General features: G+C 35.0%; 1 protein-coding gene across 4 annotated transcripts in view; it reads left to right on the top strand.

The window, feature by feature from the left end:
* PRMT3 (protein arginine methyltransferase 3) overlaps positions 1-27,385 on the top strand; it is a 112,101-nt gene that overhangs the window by 69,713 nt on the left and 15,003 nt on the right. For all 4 annotated transcript variants that reach the window (XM_076002095.1, XM_076002094.1, XM_076002097.1 and 1 more), the window contains 2 exons: positions 4,802-4,989; positions 7,162-7,248. In XM_076002095.1, coding sequence (XP_075858210.1) covers positions 4,802-4,989; positions 7,162-7,248 — 275 coding nt within the window. The remainder of the gene's footprint in view (positions 1-4,801; positions 4,990-7,161; positions 7,249-27,385) is intronic.

Here is a 27,385-nt window from a genome sequence, read left to right as displayed (position 1 = left end):
GCCAACTAATATATATAGAAAAAATTAGCCGGTCATGGTGGCACATGCCTGTACAGACACTGGGGAGGCTGAGGCAGGAGGCTTGCTTGAGCCCAGGAGTTTGAGGTTGCTGTGAGCTAGGCTGACGCCATGGCACTCACTCTAGCCTGGGCAACAAAGCTCTGTCTCAAAAAAAAGGATATGGTAGGCTGCAAAGTTCCTGTGAGAACTGAAAAACCAATCTAAAACATTACACAAGCAGGAACGACACAAAATTACCATATGGGACTGATTTAGAAGTGATATAATATTCTAATGTTGCACACTAGCTGACAGGTTAAATTGTCTGATCTTGTCAACAGTAGCCATTGCTACCTCTAAAAAGTAGACTTTAGGGGCCTTGGGGCCCTGGTCATGTGCCTATGCCTAATCTGCAGGGGGAGGGAGGGAAAACAAGTTTGTGTCATTTTAACTTTTACAGAGTAAGTTTATACAAACAGTTCAGAAAGGGGCAATAAAATAGAGTGGCAAATACATACTGGTAGTTCTGCTTCTCTCCAAGATTTTTCATTGGAATTGGCTTTGGAAAACCTGATCTATGCTAGTAAGAAACTGCTTGTTATAAATTCCATATTTTCAAATGTACTTTTCTTGCTATTTCTCTTTCCACTTGGAAAACTGAATCATACATACATCTTACTCCTCCCTCAGTTCTGCTTGTTGGTTTTAAGTGTCTTTTGTTTTGTTTGCTCTGTCATCTCATTCCTTTTCCCAGAGTGAAATAAACAATATCATTTGCTGCTTTTACTCAGCATATAATTCTTCAAAGCATATTGGTAGCTACATGTTAGCCTAGCTAAGCTTCAGGGGGCCTTGTCGCTATTTATAAGTTAATGAAATGTGTCTAATTTCCAAATAAGTTTTACTTAATTGTAAGATGCCCTAATTATATGTTAGCAATTTTTTAAGTTTGACTCCCAAAATATCTACTGATTTGGTGACTTTTGTAGTACATCTCATTTTATGCACATCAGGCACTTTGCTATCATTGTTATTTCACTTAAAATCCTTTTCCGTATTGATTACATATGTTGTGAAACAGTTAATTTTGACTTATTTACTATCTCCCTTTGCTCTAAACCTTTTAATTCTGGGGTTAGCTGTATATACACAATGAATACTAGTGTTTACTAGGAATTGTTTCTTTATGCATTTCAGTCTGATCCTTTAGTGTCCAAAAGTTTGTGAGGCATTTCTAAGGGATAAAGGATTTCCCGTCTTTATCTATTCACCATGTGAGCCGTTCTAGTGACAAATGAATTCTGGGCAGTGAATCGAGAAGGACACAGATGTCAAAGCCATGAATTTATAAATTGTCTGTTAAGAGGGTGCTTTTGTCCAATCACTTACAAGAAGGAATTGTTAATTTCACTTACAAAGAGGAATAATTATTCAGTTATAGCTTCTGATAAAAATCAAATGACAGATGTGTCAGAATATGAAGGTAAAGGGTTAGTCAGAATTCTGGCAGGTGGTCTAAGATTTTAGCCAGCTGTGAGGAGATGGATATAGAACCAAATTGACCTGTAACACTGATTACAAATCCTTATGAATATTAATTGATCTTACTAACTGAAAGAAAAAATTTCTGAATCCTAACAATACAAAACTATAATTTTCTATATTACTTCAAAAATATACCTCAACACTGGAAAAAAATCATATTCCTCTTTAGTTTGTTTCTTCTAATTACCAAAGTATTATAGTTTTAAAGCTGTTTTATTACTTTCAGTAAGTTATAATTTTTTATGAAAAAGGAATTTTTATTTCTTGGTGATATTACTAATACATCATATTGTTAGATATAGAGCCAGAGATCAGCAAACTTTTCCTGTAAAGGGCCATATGGTCCCTGTCCCAACTATTCACCTCAGCCACTGTAGCACAGCCATAGACAATATGTAAGTAAACGAATATGGCAGTGTTCCAGTTAAAAATTGTATGCAAAAACTGGCAGCAGGCTAGATTTGACCCATGGGTCATAGTTTGCCAACCCTGGTATAAAGATGACATTTAAGAACTCCAGTAAAATTTGTTTTAAATATTCTAATAAAAAGAACTTTACGAACTGTTAAATAACTTGAGTGGCTGTGCACTGCACAACTCTGGAGGATGTTTAGTTCCCATAAACTGCAATGCAGATGGCCCTCCCTGAAATAATATAATGTGGTGACCATGATAATAAGCCCCTTTATCCATTTGTTCCTGTTTATATCTAGCCCTGCTGCCTTTTTAAGTTTTATTATAATACAGCCATGCTCATTTATTTACATATTGTCTAGGGCTGCCCTCCCTTCACACTAAGAGCTGCAGAATGCAGTAATTTTAACAAAAACCATATGACCCACAAAACCTAAAATATTAACTTTATGAAAAATGTTTGCAGACTCCTGACTATACCCTTATTATGTTGCTCTTTAATGATGGAATTACAGGGCATAATATGGGAAAGCTTCTACGATTGTCATATTAAGTGCAAAAAAGGATATATTGAGAAGTTAGCCAAGTATCTAAAGTTGCTTCAGAATTCTTTTTTTCTTCAGTGTTTCTCATCTTAAGGATCTGCTTCAGGAAACTAGACGTATTTCCTTGTAGCTGATCTTCTTACTGGATTAGCATTTTCAATAACAAATCAGTTACTCTGAAGAATTTGTATTAATTAAGAATTTAAACACAGGCAAGAGGCTTTACCTACCAGTTTGTAGAGGAAGGGAATATTAGAAGTAACTTAGTTTACATGGTAGTGTACCCTGCCCCAGTGCATCTAGCATACCTTTCTCACATGTCCATCAGGGAAGACTTGCAACACTTCGTATCAGTGACATAGCACTGGGTATTTTTTTCCAAATATCTCACAAGTTAGATTTGGAAGCAGTTGCTTTGCTGCTAGATTTTATCCTGGGCTTTATTTGGAGGACAATTTAGTGCTGCTGTCATTGAATAATAAAATTTCCAAAGCTGTGGATAAAAACAAAGTTTGGAGAAAGAGATGATAATTTCTCTACTGTTCAAGTCTGAAGGCTAGCTGTAATAATCATGGGATTATTTCTTTCCTGCATTTCATTGGTACATTTATACTTGCTTTCAGTTTGTTGATTTGGGTACATAGTGATTTGTATTTTTAATTCATGAATCCCTAAGAGTTGATATGAGATATTTGAAGGACAAAGTATAAAAAGGGAATCAGTCTTAAAGTTTTGTGTTTTAAGACCTTGACCTGTTATTAAGTAGAGAGCTTCTTCCTGAGTCACTCATTCTTTAACTTTTATAACATTTACCCTCTCTCTTGGTTCTTTCTTCTGTGACTATTCCACCTTCTCAGTCTCCTTTCTTCTTGTATACATTCCTTAAATTCTAGTACCCGTTGTCTAGTCTCCCTAATTTCACAAGCTAGTTACACAGTTAACATTTCCATTTGTATGCTTATGGTATCCAAGTTTATATCTTGAACCCAGATAATCTATTTTTGAATTTCAGACTCATACATTCTGCTTATTGGATATTATGTTTTGTCCAGTAAGCAATAAACTTTCATATTCCTTTTGCATCTGCCTATATTTATTCCCTATTATAATGCTTGGTACCACAGTCTGTGCAGTCACTAAAGCTAAACACTGTCATCCTTGACCTTTTCTTCTTCTTCACAGCCAAAGTTCTGCAAGTTCGACCTCCTGTCTTTTGAATGCGTCTCCTCCTTTCCATTCCCACAGCCATCACCCTAGTTTGGATCATCTGGATTGTTAGAACTGTCTCTTCATTTGTCTCTGTTTTAGTCTTGCACCCTCCCATTCATTCTCCACATTTAACTCGATAGTTTTTTTTTTAATTCAAAATCTGATCACGTTGCTACCTACCCTATGTGAAATTTTTCAGCGTATTATCATTATTCTTAGAATGAAGTCCACTTTATTAATTTAGTTTGCTCAGCCACATATTCCTTGGCCCCTGCTTACCTTTCCAGCCTTAAGTCTGTTTCTCTCTAATTAGATTGCATGTGGGCCATCACATCTATTAATCATGACCCTTTGCACACACTGTACACTCTACCTAGACTACTCCTTCCCTCCCACTCCTGACTCACTTGAGCTTCAGTTCTTATCTTACATTAGCCTGCTTTCCTGCTCCAGCCAAGTGTGAATTAGCTGTTTTTGCTGTGAGCTCCTGTAGTACCTTGTATGTTCCTTTTCTTAGTATTTATTAGCTCACAAATAATTGTGCATTCATTTGTCAAAATTGTCTAAAAAAAGTTTCTCAAGGGTAGGGCTATGTATCCATAGTCTATGCCTTACACTAGCATAATATCTGGCACATATTTGATGTTCTTTTTTTAATATTAAAGAGAAACTATAAAACTCCATTTTGCCTTTTTTTTCCATGCTACATCTCTTTTTATATGATTTGTCTCTTTCTGCATCATTTAGAGGAATATATGAAGTAAAGATCTAGTGGCTTTTTTTAGGTTGGCATACTTTAAGTTTTAATAATAATTTTAAGTATGCTCATTTCAGGGTCACTTACATAATCCTGTTTTAGTAAGGACCCCATCGTTGGAATTATTTTAATCTTACCATCGTTATAATAGGTATCTTTCTTTGAAAGAGGCTACAAAATGGAACCTAGTTGTTTTCCTTGGTCTGTACCTTTGTTAATCTCCTAACACTAGTCATCCATACTGATGGATTTGGTATTTATATTTAGCCTTTAAAAGTTACTGTCATAAAGGGAGATGATGCTTAATTGTTGGGCATTTTATTGCTTACAGTCTATCCTGACATTTGCACTATGAGCCTTGTAGCAGTGAGTGATATGAATAAACATGCTGATAGAATTACTTTTTGGGATGATGTCTATGGCTTCAACATGTCCTGCATGAAGAAAGCAGTTATTCCAGAAGCTGTTGTGGAAGTTTTGGATCCAAAGACTCTCATTTCAGAACCTTGTGTTATTAAGGTAGGTGTTTTGCCAATTTTACTTTTCTGTAACAGTGTTACCATTTTTCTTAGTTTAGTATTTGAAATTAATATAGTGATTTTATATATGGACCTTCAAAACAGCACTCTTCCAATTTTAATCAGTCTAAACAATTTAAGGTCATATTTACCAATTATATCATCCCTTTGGAATCACTTTTTTATATATTAAAATTCCTTTTACTCTGTTTTATAATCTTAACTCTGAACTAGTTGAATCATTAACTTTGGCTTAATTAAGGTAAAAAGTCCTGTTGTCATTTCTGCTTTATCACCACCTACTTCCCTTATTCTAGCTTCTTAGTTATAGCCAAAGTATTCATTCAATTCCTTTCATATATTCCATACAATTTAACTTCTCTCAAATGTCTGCCTGCCTTTTCAGATTAAGAACAGTAAATTTGCCCATGAAACTAAAGCCCTACTATGTTCACATTTCTCAGTTAATCTCTGGTTTTATTGTGAATCTTTCTGTGTTTAATTTACATGGGTTCACTAACTTTGCAGTGAAAAATACTGCTTTTCTTAAAAACTTCTTAATTTGTCTGTGTCAACTAGATATACAGTAGTTTGTTCAGTGTTAGGTACAGGATATTGCCTCTCTTTAGTCACATTGTTACTTTTATAGCATCAATAATTCTTTGAACAAAATAGATATTATTTATTTTCATAAGTGAAAAAAGTATTAAAAATTAACATAGAATAATAAATGTGAAGCTTCTCAGCAAGAGCAAGCTGATTAAAATTGTATTCAGCTTTTAAGGAAGAAACACAGCTGCTTAATGAATTATAGGACTGTTCAGTGCTCTGGTACACTGATAGGGATTCATTGTGCTGTTCGGCTCAAGGTAGGAATATACAGTTATAGACAACTCAGTCTTAAGACTGAGCAGAAAGAGGGGAGTTGGGAGAAGTGGTGATTTCTCTGTCTGATGATCTCTTTGCTTAATGCCAAAACTGTTATGAATAAGTAGTTGAGCCGGGTGCAGTGGCTCACGCCTGTAATCCTAGCTCTCTGGGAGGCCGAGGCGGGCGGATTGCTCGAGGTCGGGAGTTCAAAACCAGCCTGAGCAAGAGCGAGACTCCGTCTCTACTAAAAATAGAAAGAAACTAATTGGCCAACTAATATATATATAGAAAAAATTAGCCGGGCATAGTGGCTCATGCCTGTAGTCCCAGCTACTTGGGAGGCTGAGACAGAAGGATCGCTTGAGCCCAGGAGTTTGAGGTTGCTGTGAGCTAGGCTGACGCCACGGCACTCACTCTAGCCTAGGCAACAAAGCGAGACTCTGTCTCAAAAAAAAAATAAATAAATAAGTAGTTGAAATAGAAAATTTAGGAATGAAAATGAAGGTATTTAAAAAGTATACATATACTTTTCTAACATTAATCACTTATTTAAGTAAATATAGTTCTGTGTTTGCCAATTTTTCTACAAATTTTTGAAAATTTTTCTAAAACTATTTTAAATAGAGTAATGCCTCAGGTGTGTTCACTGGTATATTATGTATTCATGGGCAGATACAACACACTTCTGGTCAGACCGCTATGTTTAAAATGTGATTCCATTCCCTCTCTAAAGTGAAATGGAGAAGGATTTGAACCAGGGCAGAATGGGAAAATAAAGATATTTGGCTGTTTTTATCCCCTAGTTGAATCTTCATAGTTGTGCTGTTTTGTTTGAATTATTGTGGTTTTTCCTAATATCTAACAAACTTCAGATGCAGTTATGGACATGAATTTTTAAACAACTTTGCTTTTCATTAGCATGTGTTTTAAAATTGACATTTCCTATAAATTTATTGACTATTATCACATAACTTACGGCAAACGTGGTAGGTGTACCATAGTTGGTATGCAGAATGATTTTATGTGGAACAAAGAAAAACATTGAACATCAGAGCCATGATTTGATATATACCATTGTTTACAAGAATTCTAAGTAAAACAGTAGTAATTTGATATAAAGAAAAATTAAGTGTTCATAACTAATACCCCTTAAATTTGGAAGTAATCCCCAAAATGGTATGTGAACGAGTAAGTTTGTGAAACACTGGTTTACAGTAATCCTTTTTGCATAAAAAAGGAACTGATGTTTATCTGTGTTTTGTTTTGTTTTGTTTAACTCTTTCACTCTTTTTTATGTGGGTAGCATATAGATTGCCATAAAACATCTATCTCAGATTTGGAGTTTTCTTCAGATTTTACTCTGAAAATCACAAAGACATCCATGTGCACGGTAAGCTATTTCATTCTACTTTCACTAGCAGTGCAGTTGATTGGCAGGCTAATGAATTAATTACAGGCTTGTGATAAATGAAAACAACTATTGCATGTGACAGTCTGTCTTTGCCATCGAATAGATCTAGTTTCATAGGTCCGTAGACTTTTAAAAAGTTATTATAGTTTAGTTCAATAGAAAAAGTATTAGAAAACCGTGTTTACATGATGATTTTTCTTTATAAGTACTCAATTTTATCTTCAAAAACAAAAGTTCACATCTTACTCCTCATAATAACTCTTAACAGTCAATTGGAAGATATGTTTATTTGGTAAAATATTTTACGTTTATGAAAATAATTAAGAAACCAATATTGGGTTACCTTTCTTTAAAGAATGAACCTAGTATATAATAGAAAAATGTGGAATTTATTATAGAAAAGTTAGGCAGATCTGGATTTACATTTGGTTTTACCACTTATTTGTTCAAGGTACCTAAGTAATCTGTACCATATACTACTATTCAAGTGCTTTATGAAAAATGAAGATAATTCTTTCTACCTTGATGACTAGTTATATGGATAATTTATGTGAAAGCACCGAAAATGTAGCTAGAAATGTTAGATTGTTAAAATACATAGATGTTTTCTTAATTTCTAAATGTTTGTAAAGTTTAACATTTACCTTTACCACAAGATTCAAATTATCAATAAAATGTAAGCCTTTACTTAAAGTATGAATTTACATAGGTAGTATTGACATGGATATTTATATTATTTTTTAAATAGTTATATAGTTTTTAAAACTCTGGTTAATTTTTGTTGAAGATTTTATTGTCAGAAACTGTATAGAACAGATGATAGTCATTTTAACGTTGGCTCTTCAGCCTGATTCTTTTAAATATTTTGTTCAGATTGACATACAGAAGAATCTATGGCTTCTTTAAATTGATTCAGTTCATTTTGATTCCATAATTATTTTACATCCAAATGAGTTTAACAATGTACTTTGATGTTTTGAGGGCTTAGTCTTTTAATTGAAATTTTCAAAAGATAAATATCTAGATTTCAGATGTGTGACTTTGGGGCACCTATTACATTCATTTATTTAATTAATGAAAAGCAAAATTTTATTCTCATTCATTGCCCATGAATTTTCTAATTCTTTCTTTAGTAGTGGAAACGATTTGGTCAACTTAAAGGCTAAAGGCTTTGACTCCTAGGTTCCCTTTTGGTTTTGATATTAGTAATCCTTGAGAGTTGAAAAAAAAGACGGTCTTAAGTGATGAAAATTGATAAATCTCTAAGGGAATTCTTAGAAATTATTTGTCACATCCCCAGTATTATTAAATAATATTTCAAATCTGTTTTCGGTGACCTTTTCATTAAATCAAAATAGAACAGATATAAAACTCTAGTGAAGATGTCAAAAACTATGTTTTAGTTTTGCATATTTTTGAATTTTATATAGGTAAATGAGTTTATTGACTTTCATTGAAATGTTCTTCATTTTCTAATTTATTGGTCAAGTTCTTAGTTTCAAACAATGGCATTTAGATCAGCTTGTTTAAACTGAAACAGACTTATTAAAGGGAATTAAGATCGTTTCCAGACACATTTGGGAGACTAAAGGAGCAGACTGTATTTTGAACTTCTAGAATCAGCTCCTAGAACCACACCTTGGAACTGGCCTGCTACAAAGCTGCCTCTGTTGTGAAGAGAAAGATGGCTCCACCACTGTAGGCTGTAACAACCCCAGAGCCCCTGACCACTCAGTGTTAGCCACCACTGACACCCCTAGGTGAACAAATCCCATCACAACCATCCTGTTCCTGACCCTCTGCCCGCCAACTAACATTGGCCACTTTCTCTTCTTAAATCTTTGTATAGAACATCTGCTTGGCTGAACCTAGGTCATGTGAAACCCTAGCTGTCAGTAACTTTTGGAAAGTAATTTTAGTTACAGTTTTATGCTATGGAAAGAGTTTCATAAAACATAGGGAATTATTTCCTATTATTATTTGGAAAAGCTTTGTGTTTAAAGAAACTGTTTCTATCCTTCAGTGATCTTAGTTTTTATTCTGTATACTTAAAAGAATAAAAAAGAAACAATAGAAAAAACTGGCAAAGTCTGTTTAATCCAAAGATTGTAATCAAAATCTTGGTATTGAAAAATTTTATAAGTATCAAATATGTAGGTACTTGCTGCATTTGTCCCCGTACAATCAGACTTCTGTAAGAAGGCTGGGCAACATAGACCTCCATCTCTACAAAAAATTTAAAAATTAGTTGGGTATGGTGGCACGCACCCATAATCCCAGCTACTCAAATTAGGAAGATTGCTTGAGCCCAGGAGTTCAAGGTTACAGTGAGCTATGATTGGGTCACTACACCCCAGCCTGGGCAACACAGCAAGACCCTGTCTCTAAAAAAAAAAAAAAAATTCCGTAATAAACTGTTACATTATCTTACATCTATATAGAAAGTACCTTTCAAATTGTATTTTTATTCTCAGGCTGTGGTTGCCTGGATGTTTTTTATATAAAAAAAGTTTGGAAATGAGGCAGGCCTGGGATTTGGGAGGAAGGTGGCAGGAGGATAGAGTGGACTTTTATGTATCTGGTTACTGCTGCATAACATAGTTCTGTAACTTATCTCAAGAGGAATATGACAAAGGTACTGAGATAGGGCAACAGAGCAAGACTCTGTCCCCAAAATAAAAAAAAATAGAGAAACCTTATGAATAAGATATACTCCAGGTGTGGTAGAAACCAAGCTGCATATTGCATGTGAAACATTTTAAAATTTTTGTGAGCAGTTCTTGGGAGGAGGAGGGTAAGAGGATATGTATAATCAGAATGCACTCTGATATGGGGGGCTCATTCACATGTCTAATCCTCTTTGCAGCAGATAAAAGGTAGATCTTTGAAATTGTCTTCATCCTCTCAGAGTAAGCATATAATTTACACATCTTAGAAACTCTGTTTCCTTCCCAGGGTGCTTACTCTAACATGAGTAAAATTTTGTGGCCTATTGCTCTTATTAGGTTTTCATTATTTGTGAGATGCAGCCATCCACTCATATTCACTCCAACTCTCTTGCTTTTTGGGGTGATGCCAAGTTCTTACCCCTCTCTGCTACCTACTGTCTGGAGCTATTATAGCATGGTTTATAAGGCTACTTTTGAATGGATAGATTAGGTGCCCTGCTTATGTTTGAGTAATTCATAACAGGTTAAAAAGGATGAGTGCCTAATTGGAATTTTGTTGCCCTTTTGTATGGTCAGAAGAATTAGTGAAGATATTGAAAAATAAAACAGTGCCCAGTAAAGAATAAATAAAGTAACTTTGGGGAGGAAGAGATTTGGCTTTTTTAGGAAAATGGAAGAAAAATGTATCTGGATTTGTACTGCTGAATAACAGACCTTCAAATATGTTAAATGTTTCTTCTTGTGCTTAAAATTTGAATGCTTAACTACAGATTAAGATGGAGAATTTCTCTATGTAGTTAACCCCATTTTAAGTATATGCATAACCATTTATTTCTTAATGAGATTCTAAATTTGTGACCTAATTAAAAAATTAGAGGAAATTGGATTTTTCAAAGTAACAAGATGCTAAGGGAACCCCCTTTGCATTTAATTTTAATAGCATGTGTGCTACAAACTGATAGTTTTCTTTGTTAGAACCTTTCATAGAAAGCATCTTTTCTTTGCAATTTCTACCACCATACACCCCCAGAAAAATTTAATAGCATTTTTAATGTTTTACATTAACCAATTTTACATCTTTTACATGCTGTGATATTTACATCTAAATGTCTTCAGTCTTGGTTGCCTATAATGGTTGAAGGATAAATTTCCAATGAATACTGGTAACACATTTTCTGAGCATTTTTACCTTATGATATTGACAGATTAAATTGTCTTTGCTTTTATGATGGAGTATGGAGATGTAGATAGCAGCTGACATTCCATTTATCATTATCAGCCTGCTTAACCTTGCCATAAAGGAACAATAAAATCCATTATTTTTATAGAAAGTGTGTAGTTTAAAAGCAAAAGGTTTAAGGCTATAAAATTTAGAACTAATATGTCTTATGAGTTCTAGTTTATTTTTAATGTCATTTATATAATTGTGTAATGTTTTCTTACTCTGTGTGTCAGCAGCATTCATATTGGTATTTGTCTATAAGCTCCTTACAGGCTTAGAAAGCATCCTCTTTCATAATCTTAGGTATACGTTAAATAAGCTTTTTATATTATAGCAAATGAATGTCATACCTTAAAAATGAAAATATTTAAGATGGTTTGATCAGATTATATGCCCACACACATAAATAATACAGGCTGAGCATTCCTTATCCAAAATGCTTGGAGCCAGAAGTGTTTTGGATTTCAGAATTTGGAGTATATGCATTACTGGTTGAGCATCTCTAATCCAAAAATCTGAAGTGCTCCAACGAGCATTTCTTTTGAATAGCAATGTCAGCGCTCAAAAAGTTTTGGATTTTGGAGCAGTTCGGATTTTCAGATTAGGGATACTCAACCTGGATGTTTGGCATGTGGATATTTTTATTTGATATATCTCAAAGTAGTCGTTTATCATATCTTAATTTCTGCATTTCTTTTATTCTACTTTTTTACTAGCATGCACTGGAATAATGACTGATATTAACTGCTGTATGTTTTTAAACATTTGAAAAAGAATATTTTTCCTAGGCATTTTTCTTTTACTACAGTTGTTTAATTAGAGATGAATGCAAGGCTCAAGAAATACTTTTTTTACCACAGTCATGCATCACTTAACAGAGGAGATGCGTCCTGAGAAATGCAATATTAAGCAATTACATCATTATGTAAACATTGTAGAATGTACTTACACAAACCTAGACGGTATAACCAACTATACACCAAGACTATATGGTATAGCCCAGCAGTCCCCAACCTTTCTGGCACTAGGGACCAGTTTCATGGAAGACAGTTTTTCCACAGAATCATTTCAGGATGATTCAAGCGCATTAAATTTATTGTGCAGTCAAACCTCTCTGCTAATGATAATCTGTATTTGCAGCCACTCCCCAGTGCCAGCATCACCGCCTCAGCTCCACTTCAGATCATAAGGCATTAGATTCTCATAAGGAGTGCAACATAGATCCGGCATATGTGCAGTTTAAAGTAGGGTTCACACTCCTATGAGAATCTAATGCCACCACTGAGCTGGTGGTAGGCAGTTCTCAGGCAGTGCTGCAAGCTATGGGGAGCAGCTGTAAATACAAATGAAGTTTCACTAACTTGCCTGTCGCTCACCACCTCCTGTGTGGCCGGGTTCCTAAGAGACCACAGATAGGTACTGGTCTGCAGCCCGAGGGTTGGGAACCGCAGGTATAGCCTATTGCTCTTAGGCTACAAACTTGTACAGCATATTACTATACTGAATACTGTAAGCCTTGCAACACGTTGATAAGCATAGTTATGTGGTACATAACTATGTTTTTACTTAAGAACCTCTTAAAGTCCTTTATTTTGGATTTTATGAAACTTCATAAATCTGATATGAGATCTTTTTAATAACTTTTAAAGTCTTTGTTAATAAAATGTACATTAACAGATTTTAGTTTATTAAACATTAAATGCTGTGTGCCAAGTACTTGTCTATAAAGTAGGCACCAAAAAAAAAAAAAAAAAAAAGATTTTAAACAAGGAAGCCTCTGAAGCCTCTTTTGTTTTCAAGGATGAAAAGAGTGAAAGAAAAGACTGATGTATGATAGTCATTTAATAAGCTCACTTTTGGATAAGCTCACCTACTTTTTAATTCCTTGACCATTTCTGTATTTTTTTCTGTTCAATATTAGCCAATAAATATTTTCATTTCAGATATCATATTTTAGTTATTAGAGTTATCATTTTTTACCTATTTAACTAATTTGGTCAATTTTTTAATCTATATTCCTTGACATATTTATAATCATTCTTTTAAGATCTGCTAATTCCCTAAGCCATCTCTGATTCTGCTCTGTTGCTTTTGATTACAGCTCACATTTTCCAGTTTCTTCTCATATTTTATAATTTTGTATTTTATGCTAGACATTGTATAAAAGAATAATACAGACTAAAGTAGGTAATATTTTCCCCTAGAAGAGTATCCCCTAAATAGCTAGGATGAGGAGTTGATCCCTTTTATCTAATCTGGAGTTGAGCTGGGTCAGGGCTGAGTACTACACTTCAGTTAATTTTCAGTGTCTTAAGCACAAGATCAGGCCCACCTTGCCTTGATCCTGAAAAGAATGCCCAGTTTGTAGTTTACTCCAGTAAGGAAGTCCAAGTCAGGATATTTATGAAATTTGGGGGATCTGATCTTCAGCAGGTCTTTTAATGTGGAGTGAGGTTGAAGGGGAAGGGAAACTTCATTGGGGTTTGGCATGATTTCATGACCTACTAGTTGAGAACTGGTAGACACATTGAGAAAGGGATTTCACAGTGAGTCTTGAATAGTTAACAGTGTAGTTGAGTCAGCTGTTCTTGAAAAGAGGGTATTTACCCTCCAGAGGGTTAGTTGATAAGTCTGTTGTTCAAATAAATAAATATTCTCCAGGTACTTGAAACAACCAACTTCTTTCTAAGCAAGAGTTTCTGGGATAGCAGAAGATTGAATGGTAAAGTCATGTTAATAGTGACAGTTAACTTTGGTTATAGATGGTTTCGGCTTGGGAGAAATCTCCCATTTCTTCCTGCTTTGCAGCACAACTACCAGGTGCCTCCACCTCCTGATAAGTAGCATGATGGAGAATTGGTTTGCAGAGGAGACCAGTTCTGCCTTTGAAGCTTCTTCAAATCCCAGTGCATCACACTGGCCCAGGCTTGGCTATTAAAAGATGGCTGGTTTCTCCTTATCCTAGCAAAGTTCCTGTGCCAATGGCATTTTTGCTACTTTGCCCGTCCCAGGATTGGGCAAATGCCCTCAGGTATGAATGCCAGTATTTATTTTTGCTCAACTAGGAAGGATTCATCCCTCTCTAGAAATAATTTAGATTTCTTTGCATCTAAGTCTCTTTGATGGTTTTGATGAAAAAATGATTTCTTAGTTTATCTGTTGTTTTCTTTTTTTTTCGGTCAGGGTCTTTTGCAACTCTCTACATCCTAACAGGAAATAGAAGTTCCTGAATAAATTGTTTTTTAAAAGCCCAATCTGGAAAATAAATCTGGGCCTGCATATTTAGGATTTTGAACCTAAACAAAAATTAGTGAAATAAAAATATAATTGTATATTACCTCTCAATTCAGTTCCCTCCCTTTTTAGTGATAAATGATAGATATTTAAGAACCATCAATATTTAGCTTTGGATGGAATCAAAACAAGTCTTTCACAGTTACAGTTTTTTATGGCTAATGCTATTAAAAAACTTTAAAATGTTTACAATTTGAAATTAAATGATTTCTTAGCCATAATACTGTTTTCATTTTACTTTTTAATTAAGCCATTAGAAAAATTTAAAGCTTAAGAAAAAACTTCAAGAGGAGCCTATTTCTTTGCAATTGTGTTCTTTAAATCTTCTTTTAAGGCTTCTAGAAAATCTGACAGTAGAAATCTACCAATTCCAAGCTCATTTCTGGATATTAAATCAGCTCTTAGTACTTTTTGGTGTAAATTGACCTAATTTTGACCTTGTAAAGCTAATCAGCCAAAGAAACTAATTATTAAAACACATCTGTGCTGCTTAGAAATAGTAAGATTGGTGTTGAACTTGCATCATAGATTTTAGTGGGACATCTGGTATCTATTTTTAATAGGCTTCATTAAGTACGTTTTATGTCTTGGAGGAGATAATTTCTAATTATATTATTCCACCTCTACAATCAGTTTTAGGTTTCTCCTTGTCTAAATGACCATATGATCTAGAGCATGGTTCTGAACTTTCTACTCTTCTCTGAACCAGAATCTTTGTAGCTGGGCTAAGATGATGGTGAAAACACTTAAATCTTTTCATTTGTTCTCAGGAAATGTTCTTTGAGTAGTATTATATACTAAAAGCTATGAGACATTTGAAATATAGTAGCAAGCCAAAATAGATAGTTCTTGTATTTATGACAATTTGGTTATGTGTGATAAGTGCATTGTGTTTATCTAAGAAAATGTCCATATTTTTAGAGATGCAAACAAAGTATGTGTGAAAGAAATGATATGCATAAAGTGAGGCATTTGCTCCAAAACAGTTCCACAGCAAAAGGGAGCAGAGGATGAACAGATGAAGTAAATGTGCCAAATATTGGTAACTATTGAATATAGGTCATATGATAGGTACTCAGAGGCTCTATATTTGTGTATATGTTTGAAATTTTTATAGCATATTTAAAGAATCTTGCTAATAGCAGCAGTCTGAGAAATACATCAGAATGATGAGGCAAAAATGCTGCACTGAGCTAAAGCTTTTTCCCTGCAACCCCAGCTACCTGCCATCTACCAAAGTGGAACACATGCTTACCCTGTGTCTTAACTGAAATGTGTTATGTTCAGCAAAAAGACATGTGCAAGAATGTGTACTGAAGCCTTCTTCATAAAGGGCCCAAACTAGAAATCAGTACATTCATCAGCTGTAGAATGGATAAGTAAATGTGGTATATTTATGGAATAGAATACACAAGTGGAAAAAAAGAAAGAGTTTGACTATATACTGTAACATGGATGAATGTCATGAACAAAAAGTTCATAGAAAAAAAGGGGAAGGCCAGCTACAGAAAAGTTCCAACATTTAAATTTCAAAAACAGGCTAAATGAATATATGGTGATGGACTTCAGAATAATGGTTACCTTTTGTGGGTGGACTTAATGATTGGAAAGGAAACATGATGGAAGTTTCTGGAGTATTGGGAATGGTCCATATCTTTTTTTCTCCCTTCACTTTTAAAAAAAGTACTCATTCATTCATTCCAGACAGGGGTCTCGGTCTGTTGCCCGAGTAGTCCATATCTTAATCTAGGTAGTGGTTATATAAGCGTGTTCACTTTGAGAAAGTTCACTGAACTGTATCTGAAAGATTGGCTCACTTTTGTGTATTTTATGTTTGTATGCTTCTGTAAAGCATTTATTTAAAAAACAAAAAAACAGTGATTCTCACAGTGGCTAAAAGACTTCAATTTAAAAGTTCACCAAAAACAAGCAAGAAGTGTCTATTTGGTGATCACTAGGCTTGATGGGTACAAGGAACTGAAGGAAGCCCAGCATAGCTAGAACATGGAGACCATAGTGCTTAAAGGGGTGGAGGGCTGTGCAGATCATTTAGCACCTTGTGATGTTTGATCTTTTCCTCAGGACAGTGGGGAATAATTGTGATTTTTTTATTTTTAGACAGAGCTTGTTGGGATCGGAAGGGCCCTTTGGAAAGCACATAGCTGGGATATAGAGAACAAATAGGAAACCAAAGTACATGTGGGAAGCCAATGGGTAGGCCATTCTAGCAGCTCAGGTAAGAATTGGCAGTGACTCACATGAAGGTAGTTTTAGTGGAAATGGAGAAAAGTGGACATATCCAGGCTTTATCTAGGAGGCAAAATTTATAGGACTTAAGGATGGATTAGATAATGGTGAATGAGAGAAATAAATAACAGTAATGACTCCAGGGTTTCTTACTTGTACAATTTGAAAAATTACAGTACTATCTGAAGACAAAGAATACTCCAAGAGCATGTTTAGAGGTGAGGATCAACTATTAATATGTTGCATTTGAAATGCCTTTGAGATATGCAAGTAGTGATATCCAGTAGGGAATTAAAATACGGTTCTGTGGCCTGTTATGTCAAGCCAGACTTGTGACATATTTGATTCTTCTCTTGTGCATCTGAACCAAAGAACATTTTGTAGAAGGATATTTTGAAAATATCCCCCCAAATATGCTGACACTGTTTAACCAAGCCTTTTAGACAATCGTAGAATTATATAAATCACCTTTAAACTAGAATTTTTTATTTTTATTTTTTTTGAGACAGAGTCTCACTCTGTAGCCTCGGCTAGAGTGCCTGCCATGGCGTCAGCCTAGTTCACAGCAACCTCAAACTCTTGGGCTCAAGCGATCCTCCTGCCTCAGCCTCCCGAGTAGCTGGGACTACAGGCATGTGCCACCATGCCCAGCTAATTTTTTCTATATATTTTTAGTTGACCAGTTGATTTGTTTCTATTTTTAGTAGAGAAGGGGGTCTCACTCTTGTTCGGGCTGGTTTCGAACTCCTGACCTTGAGCGATCCTCCCGCCTCGGCCTCCCAGAGTGCTAGGATTACAAGCGTGAGCCACTGCGCCTGGCCTAGAATGTATTTTTTAACCTATGCTATTTCTTTAGGCTATTAGGTTCTGAAAGCTTATTTTTAAAAATCCAATGGAGTAGCATCATGTGGAAATATAACTTATGCAAATTAACTGTAAGCATTCAGTTAAAAAAAAGTCTGTAAAAGAAATGTTATAAATAGTACAGATGACTCTGAACATGGACCCCAAAATGAGCATGAAGTGGGAAATACATCTGCCATTCCTTTAGTAGTTATTAGCTTCCAAGTATTTCTCTAGTATGAGCATCTTGCTGGACTGCATGTGATTATTGTCTTTAAAAGTATGTATTCTTAATACAACTTGGCCCTCTGCTATACGCCATCTACCTCATCTGGAACCCAGCCAAAGAAATGGTGATTTGTGTCGTTGCTTGGAGAACTGGTTGTATTGAACTTACTGAGGTATGGTTTCTATGTTAGTTTCCAGTATACCACCTTATTAAGAGATTCTCCAAGATAAATTTTAGTTATCTGAGATTTTCCCTACATGTGACTTATCCTCTGCAGAGTATATAAGTACCAGAAAAGAATGCTTTGTCTTACTAGTTTATATTTCAAAGGGATTCTATCTAGTTCTGATATTTTTTATATTTGATTGAAGTTTAGGTGTACCCTATGCGTTGCTTTCAAAATTTTCTTCCATTTGATCTCCTTTTATGCTTCATTTTTCTAACTCCAGAGTCTAGAACTTCTAAATTGGACCCCAAAGGATTTTAGCCATTTTAAAATCTATATTTCTTCAATTCATTCTTTGTATTTAGTCACTTTTCTGTCTATTTTTATACTCTTTTTGGAAACATTACCATTAAGAAAACAATTTTCAGAAAGACATGTTTTCTTACATTAAATTTGAAGTATATGGTCGTTGCATAAAACCATGGGAGGAATCACCTGTAATGTTTAAATCATTGTTTAAACCTAGTCACAGAGAATGCAGAAGTGCACAGAATTGGGAACCCTGAAGTTAAGTAAATAACTTGTTGATAGATTCATTCACATGCCTGATCCTCTTTTGAAAGCCATGCTGGAAATCATACCTGTTAAGCTATATTTTTAAAAATGCATTAACACTGATTCTGAAGCCACCAACTAAGTTATATTATAAAAGGATTTAAACATCAAATTCTTCTAAAAGTTTGAGCGGAATCTTGAAATTCTTAAACTACATTATAATCATTTAATTCCATAGTAGACAGGTATCGGTTCATGTTTAAATCAGCAGTGTTGAGGGTCACAATAAGTTATGAGAGAAATAATCACACTCAAGCTGGACTAAAATATCTGAGGCACAGCAATAAGCACAAAACTAGTTTATTTATCAAATAATCAATAATAGCAGACTCTTGATTAGAGATGTCAGGGAGTTCTCTCTAAACTTATCACAGAGACTGCCAATTAGCATTATTGGATTGTGATAATAAATGAATTTGACCAGGTATTTTCCTCTTAGATTCAGGTAGTTATCTCTGGAGTAATGACCTGTAAGGAAACAATCTTTGCAGGTCAGATTTCTTTTGACTTAGGCCCTGACAGACACCATCATGAATATTGGCATTCAGATCTGATAAAAACCCTAAAGTGCCTAATGTTTCCAGACATCTGATATATATATGTATGAATTAACAGGACAGATCAGTCCTCATGGAAAGATGAGTCAAGAATCTGAAAAATTCTTGTTATATATACCAGATGGCTCAGAATGTACTTTATATTTGCCAAAATGAATCTTTCTCTGTTCTAGAAGACTGAATGAGAAAAGGACCAATCTTGAAATGGAAGGAAGTTTCCTGAAAATCAGTTCTCTTTAAAACAGATACAAATAAAAGAGGAAGGTTTAAGTGGTATGTTTCACTATGGTTAGAGCTTCAGCTTTAGACCCAGTGGGCCTAAATTTACCAATATAACCTTAGATGAGGTATTTACCTTTTCTGAACTTCAAGTTTTTTCATCTCAGAAGTAGAGATAGTAACACCAATACCTGCCTATCTTAGGTGTTATTTTGAGTGCTAAATGAGATAATTCATGTAAATTACCACTGTATCTGGCAAATCAAAAATGTTCAATAAAGGATCCAATTACTATTTCCATTCATTTTCCTGTCTTGCTACATTCTTAAAGAAAGGATTGTTCTTGTTTGTTTTATTGTTAACTTATCCATTTGCTTGTGGGAATTTAAGATTGATTTCATAGATGGAATTTACTTATTCCATCAGGATTGAATAAGTCTCAGTGATTTGACTCTTAAGTACCACCTCAAAGACTAGTTTCTTTGTAGGCAGAGGTATGTACTGAAAACCTTTAGACATCTATACACCTGAATATCTAATAAAAAATTAGACCTTCTTTCAAAATGCTGCATTTATGCAAATCACCTGCTCCTCAAAGCAAAACTGCATCCCTTCTGCCTACAGTTTTGCCAAAGGGTCATGTTTTTAACTTTAGATCACTAAGACAGTGATTTAACTATTACAGAATGTCCTTTCCTCCAAGTGATATGTCCTGGCTGTTCCCAGAGGCTGCATGGTAGTGTTCAATCTGATTTCTTTTTTCTCTTCTCTTTTTTCATCAGCATCCAACCCCATGGATGTGGGACAGGCCACAATGAGTCGTGGGGTCTCAGAAATGTGAATCATTGTCTTAGCCATCAGCATACAGAGATTGCAACCAAAAAAAAACACTTGAAATTACAAATATAAAGCCAAAATTTAACTAGTGTAATTACCTTCTTTGAAAAATGACAGCTTCTAAATGAAAAACATAAATGAGTACTACATTTTTAGTTCCCACCCCAGATATTGGATGTATTACAGAAGGGCTCAGGTAGGGAGGTGGTAGCCATCTTTTTTACCTCACTTTTCAAAAGTGGGGAGAAGAAAAAACAATTCATTTCTGGAAAGTAAGGTGTATCACATCTGTTTGCCCCCCCCCCTTTACTGTCTGTTAAATAGTTTCTTTCAGTGTTCCATCTCTTAATTTATACTGCTAAAGGATCGTAAAGATAAGTAGCATTTGATAGAGCTTGATCACCTCACCACAAAAATGAGTTTTGTTTTCAGTTTTAAACCTCTTTGACAGTCACAAAATAATTTTTTTCTGCCTTGATTTTTAAATTCAGTATATCTGCTAGTTTGTTCAGGTGAATGTGTCTCTTCTTAAAATTAAAAATATAATGTTTTATTTACTCCTATACTATTTTCTGCCGTGTGAGGAACTAGGAATGGAACATAGAGCCCCTTGCATGGACAGTTTTTAGGGAACATTGGAAAGCAGCATGGAAAATGGAATATAAGGAAACAGTAATCATTGATATCAAGCAGTGAGAAACTGATGCTGTGTGAGGGAGCAGGAAGAAATAGAAATCTAGAGAAGCAATGGGCTACAAAACTGTTTAAATGGCAAACATATGCAGGAGAATACTTTCCAAGACCACTTTTCATTCAAGCAACATGTTTTGACTACTAAACTATGCGTTAGCTTCTGTGCTGGGCATTATGTATACAACAAAGAATCAAAATGTAGTCTCTGGCACCAAAGACATTTGTTTAGCTGGAGAAGCCAATATATAATAGATGATTATAATAGGTGTTCTATAATACAATTTAATGGAGGAAGCTTATCAAAGATAACCTTGCCCTGGCACAGTCTTACTTTTCTTTGATAATCCTATTCATCTTCAAGGTTTTACCTTAGGCATGGCTTCTTCCAGAAGGCCTTCCTAATCCTGTATGCATTATATTAGTGGGGAGTAATTAAACTGTTGTTTGTATAGATATCAGAATATTTCACTCAAGTAGTTGACATCCGATAGTAGTTTTGAATAGGAAAAATAAGAATTTATGGCCGGGCGCGGTGGCCCACGCCTGTAATCCTAGCACTCTAGGAGGCCGAGGCAGGCGGATTGCTCGAGGTCAGGAGTTTGAAACCAGCCTGAGCAAGAGTGAGACCCCGTCTCTACTATAAATAGAAAGAAATTAATTGGCCAACTAATATATATAGAAAAAAATTAGCTGGGCATGGCGGCGCATGCCTGTAGTCCCAGCTACTCAGGAGGCTGAGGCAACAGGATTGCTTGAGCCCAGGAGTTTGAGGTTGCTGTGAGCTAGGCTGATGCTACGGCACTCACTCTAGCCTGTGCAACAAAGCGAGACTCTGTCTCAAAAAAAAAAAAGAATTTATAAGTAAGGCATCATAATTTCCTTTTCCCAGAGGTTGGGACAGGTTGAACATACTGTATCACTTTATCATTTACTTGATTAATAAATCTTTATTAATTCCCCTTAGTCCCTGAACATTGCAGATTATTTTATGCCTTTATAACTGTGCACCGTTATTTTCACCACTTACTAATATATAGTATGCCCAGGCATTGTGCTTAGGCAGTGATGATACAGAGGTGAATTCAGAAGTAGTGAGACTGCCCATAAGGCCTATTGGGATCTATAATTGAACAGAAGACACTGAACAAAAAGCATTATGAGTATGATGAGTGTTATGACAGGGACTGCAGGAACATTTAGTGGATGTATTATAATCTAATCTGGGATTAAGGCAGGTTACCCAGAGGAAGTAATATTTAAACTGAGACATAACAAATGAAAAGTTAGTTTAGAGAATTGGGGGAAAGTAAGGGGCCTTAGGTAGGAAAGAACAATGCAGTGAAGAATCTGCCTCCTCTAATGGTGGACTGTGTAAAATGGAGTGACCCTTTTGCAAAGAACTATAAAAGCTGAAAAAATATACTATCTGTTTGAAGGTATCAGAGGAGATAAGTTAGTAAACCACTACCAAACCAAGACTCAGAAAAGAAGGAAATCCAAAGAAATGACACTGACATTTGGGGCTGCTTTCGCCCTATAGACCAATGCAGAGGAAGCAGCTAATAGACTTAGGTAGCCCTATTTGATAACCTTACAATGGGTCAGAACACAAAATTGGGACCTTTACAATTAATCAGCCCTTTGCATTAGGACCCTAAAAGACTACACCTAAGAATGGGGTAAAACAGGCAAATGAGCCCTTGTGTGGACCACAGCTTAGCTTCAAGTCATCTGTGTGGCCCGGGAAATTCTCAAGCTGTGATACTTAATTAAGATGATCTTGGTTTGCTAGTGCCCTCGGGTTCCTTACAGAAACAAGTAAACATTCTTTCTAGAAATTATTAGAGGTCTCAAATTATTTCTACAAGCGGTTTTGCAAATATGTTCAGAACATAATCAAAGGTAACCAATCACACAAAGATAAAACCTGAATCAAGAACCAGTTGACATGGTAGGCAATAAAAACAGAGCTCCAGGTGTTCCAGGAATTAGTTATAGCAGACATGGATTTTGAAATAACAGTGCTTACTAAATTCAAGGAAAAAAGAAATTCCAAAATTTAACAATTAGAAACATTTTAAAAATACAGCAGATTTGAAAAAGAACCAAACATGTTAAAACTGAATTAAATATGAGGTTAGCAGGAGATCTTCATACATCAGTGTAGAGAGGATCAGTGAACTGGATTTTAAGTCCAAAGAAAATGTCCAGAAGGAAGCACAGAGAAATGCAAGGATGAGTGAGAGGGAAGGGCAAATGATATAGTGGATGTAAGAATTTAATGAGAGTCCCAAAGGAAAGGAGGATGAGAATATTACAAACTATATTTGAGGAGATGATAGCTGAGAATTTTCCAAAATAGATGAAAGATAGTAAGCTATAATTTAAGAAACACAATATAACCTGAATAGTATAATTTCAAAATTTCATCCAGTTCTAGGTATATATCCAAGAGAAAAGAAAGCATATGCCAACATAAATGCTCATAGCAGTATTATTTATAATAGAAGCAATTCAAATGTTCACCACCTGAAGAATGAATAAACAAAAATGGTATATCCATACAAGGAATATTATTCAGCCACAAAAAAGAATGAAGTACTGATGCATGATACAACATAAACCTTAAGAACATTAATGAAAGAAGCCAATCACAAACAACCACGTATTGTATGATTCCATTTATATGAAATACCCACAATAGGTAAATCTGTAGGTGTAGACTGAATGAGAGGAGAATAGATACAGAATTTCTCTTGGGAGAAATGAAAATGTTTACAGTTAGATTATAGTGATGGTTGCACAACTCTAAATATACTGAACAACACTAAATTGTACACTTGATTTAAATGGGTAGATTGGTATGGTATATGAATTGCATCTTAATTTTACAGAGGGAAAAGAAATCCATATCTAGACACACCTAGTAAAACTATGGAAACTAAGAAAATCACAATGGTGACAACATTATTATGTTGAAAGAAAATAACTGCCAATTCTGAATTCTACCCAACTAAAGTATCTTTTAAGAATGAAGCTAGGCTGGGCTCGGTGACTCACGCTTAAAATCCTAGTACTTTGGGAGGCCACGGTAGGAGAATTATTTGAGGCCAGGAGTTCGAGACCACCTTGAACAAGAGTGAGACCTTGTCTCTACAAAAAATAGAAAAAATTAGCCTGGGTGTAGTGGTGCATGCCTGTAGTCCCAGCTATTCGGAAGGGTGAGGCAGGAGGATCACTTGAACCCAGGAGTTTGAGGTTGCAGTAAACTATGATGATACCACTTTAGTCTAGCCCAGGCAACAGAGTGAGACCCTGTCATCCTCACCCCAAAAAAGAATGAAGCTACATAAAGATATTTTCAGATGAACAAAAAAGAGAAAAAATTTGTCCTAGGAAATCGATACTAAAGGAGATACTGAAGGATATTCAGGCAAACAGAAAATGATTCCTAATGGAAGGCCAGAAATTCAGGAAGGGATAAAGATTAACAAATGTGGTAAATAAATACATATCAGTAGTTCTACTCCTAAGTGTATGCTCAACAGCCATGCGTACATTTATTCACCAAAACTATTCAAATGCCTGTCTGTGGTAGACTGGATAAATCATGTAGTCACATATACCTTACAGCCATGTAAAGGAACAATCTACAGCATCATGCAACAATACAGGTGAATCTCACAAACAGCATTGAGGAAAATTAGCCAGACACAAAGGGCTATGTGATGTATGATTCTGTTTATTGAAGTATAATAATAGGAAAAACTAATTTTTGCTCTTTGAAATGAGGATAGTGGTTATCCTTTGGGGACAGAGGTGCCCAGGACTGGCTGGGTGCATAGGGGGGAATGCCAGCGTGCTGAGATGTTCTGTTTCTTAATCTGAGTGTGGGCTTCACAGCTGTATTCAGTTATTGCTAAGAAGAAATGTAGGGCAATTAAGGCATATGAGATATCAATTTATGAAATGTCAAAAGTATTTGTTTTAGACTCTGAAGAGACGATCCTTTTTGCTTCCTAAAATTGCTTTAATAAGCAATTTTGAAATTACAAGGGAACAGTCTAAATTTAAAAGGAGTTTCAGTTATTATCTGGGAATATTCTAAGTAGATAAAAAATGAATTACATTGAATTTTTTAGTAAAAGTGTCCTTTTTTTATATATATTTAGACCTATTAGCTGTTTTACTACTTCCTATATTGCTTTGTCTATTTTGAAACACCACTCAATCTGGCAGTATCCCTTGAGAGGTAAATGGCACTTAATGTGTATTGTTCTCTAGAGGAATCAGGAAAAAAAGAAATGATACAGATTTTCTCTTGGGATAAAATAGAAAATTAATTGAAAAAGAAAAGAGTCCATAATTTAAGACATAGTTACTATTGGGATGGCATAATAAAATCTTTATATTTGTTGATTATGTCTTCTTAAACACCAGCTATCACTAGCAGAGTTCATGCCCTGTATGCAGCAGCTTGTGTGGCTTACGTATTTTAATCTGGTTTATATACAGTGAATAAGCTATAAAAATCTATTTTATGCATTATTTGCTTAGTCTTTCTTTGCTTGCTTCAGACTCATCCTGACTTGGCTTTTGAGTTCCATATTAAGATTTTGAAAGAAATACTTCAACAAAAAATGAATTATATTTTTGTTATAGTGATTCTGCTGCATGGATTACAAGCACTCTGTCTCCATGCTTGGATAAACTCCATCAAAAGCACATTATCCTCCTACTTCTGTAGCCAGCTGCCTAATTGTATCCGCTGTAACCACACGCTGTTGGAACATGATACCAATGAAGAACAGGAATGATAAATTACTCCCTGCAGGTGATAGTGATAATGATAATTTTTAATTTCCTTCCTCCTCCTAAGGTCTAGTCTGTTCTTATTTCATTGGCTGCCATCCTATTACATGCACACATGATGTGTCCTCTTTAAAAAAAAATACTCATCACACCAAAACACATGAGAAAGTAATTCATTTTTATCCCAAAATATTGTTCTTCAGATGAGTATGTATTAAATGAACTGCATTTACCTTTATACATAAGAAGTAAACAAAAACAAATGTGGCTTAAAACAGATAAATGGTTCAATTTACAAATGCTGTGAGTTATTTTCTTCCTTTTGTGAAATCCACAAAGAAGGGACAAATAGCTCATTCTGAAACTGTATTCTAATGTTTAGGAATATTTAAAGTGTACAACAAAGCTACATGCTTGTATTATTTTCCTATTTACCTCCAAGTAAATGTGGAAGATTCTCACCAAATTTCAAGAGTGATCAAACTATCCCAGAAATTCACTGCATGCATTTTCCTTTCATTCTGTTCTGTCATCATTGCTGTTTTTATTTTATTGTTATTAATTACCCATTCTCCCTTCTCTCGGTCTAAGGGACTTTATAACTAAAATTTCTGACTATGCTGTAATTCAGTGAAATTTTATTTATTTAATTGTGACCTTGCCTTTGCAGATTAACCCAGCTCCTACAGATACTTGATTTTAATGTTTTGTTTTTTTTTCTACTCAGCTGTTCTTATTGCCCCTGACAAGATATATATTTGGGACAAAGGAGAAATTTATTCTGTGGTTAGCCTTCTCTAACCTATCTGATCTTTTTCAAGCACATGCCAAGTTGTAGCTCTAGTTATTTATTGCCATTGCCTAGTAGTCATTTTTAATTTCCTATGGTTGTTTATTCTTACATTTGAATGACTTCCACAGAGAGAATGTAAGTTCATTGAAATTAACATTTAAAAAACCTAATTATTAAGAATCAGTGCTGTGTACCCATAGTCCCAGCTACTTGGGAAGCTAGGGTGGGAGGATCCCTTGAGCCCAGGAGTTCAAGTTCAGCCTGGGCAATACAGTGAGATTCCGTCTCTAAAAATATAATAAAATTAAATAAAAAGAAACACAGGGAAGAAGGGGAAGGAGGGAAGCCCTATCTCTTGAAGGGGCATTCTGGATCTTGTTGGTATTTGAGAGCAAATACCCATTCTAAAACCAGAAACTCTTTGGTTTTTTAGAGCAAGAGTCTTCCACTTTTTCAGTTATGTCAATGCTATCTGATGAGATTATCTGCACACAAATTTTAAGCCCACGTGAATTCTTCCTAACTTCTCTTCATGTCTCTGCTTCCTACTTAATGTGCGCTGTGGAACTGATTTACTACCAAACCTTGTTAGGAAGCTAAGTCTGCCCAAGGAGAAAAAGATACTATGATGCATTTCTAAGAGAACTATAAAATAGATGTAGGTTCAGATTTTTCTTTCTCATAGATCCTTTCCAAATGCCCATAACCAACATTAACTATATCTTTCACTTTTGTTTTTCTTTCTTATTTTGTCTTGAGGAATATTAACTGTTTTTCGATTACTCAAAACTACCCAGTATTTCTTCCACAGTATTATTTAGGGGCTGGGGAAGGGTTGTTTATTCCTTGATTTTTTACTGAAATTCATAGATATTTTACAACTGTCTTCCAGTCCCCACATCTAACTATCTTTGTATTCT

The sequence above is a fragment of the Microcebus murinus genome, chromosome 4 (genome assembly GCF_040939455.1).
Source record: "Microcebus murinus isolate Inina chromosome 4, M.murinus_Inina_mat1.0, whole genome shotgun sequence".
NCBI classification, from domain to species: domain Eukaryota; kingdom Metazoa; phylum Chordata; class Mammalia; order Primates; family Cheirogaleidae; genus Microcebus; species Microcebus murinus.
Note: the sequence above shows the minus strand (reverse complement) of the source record. Positions and strands in the feature narration are given on the sequence as shown.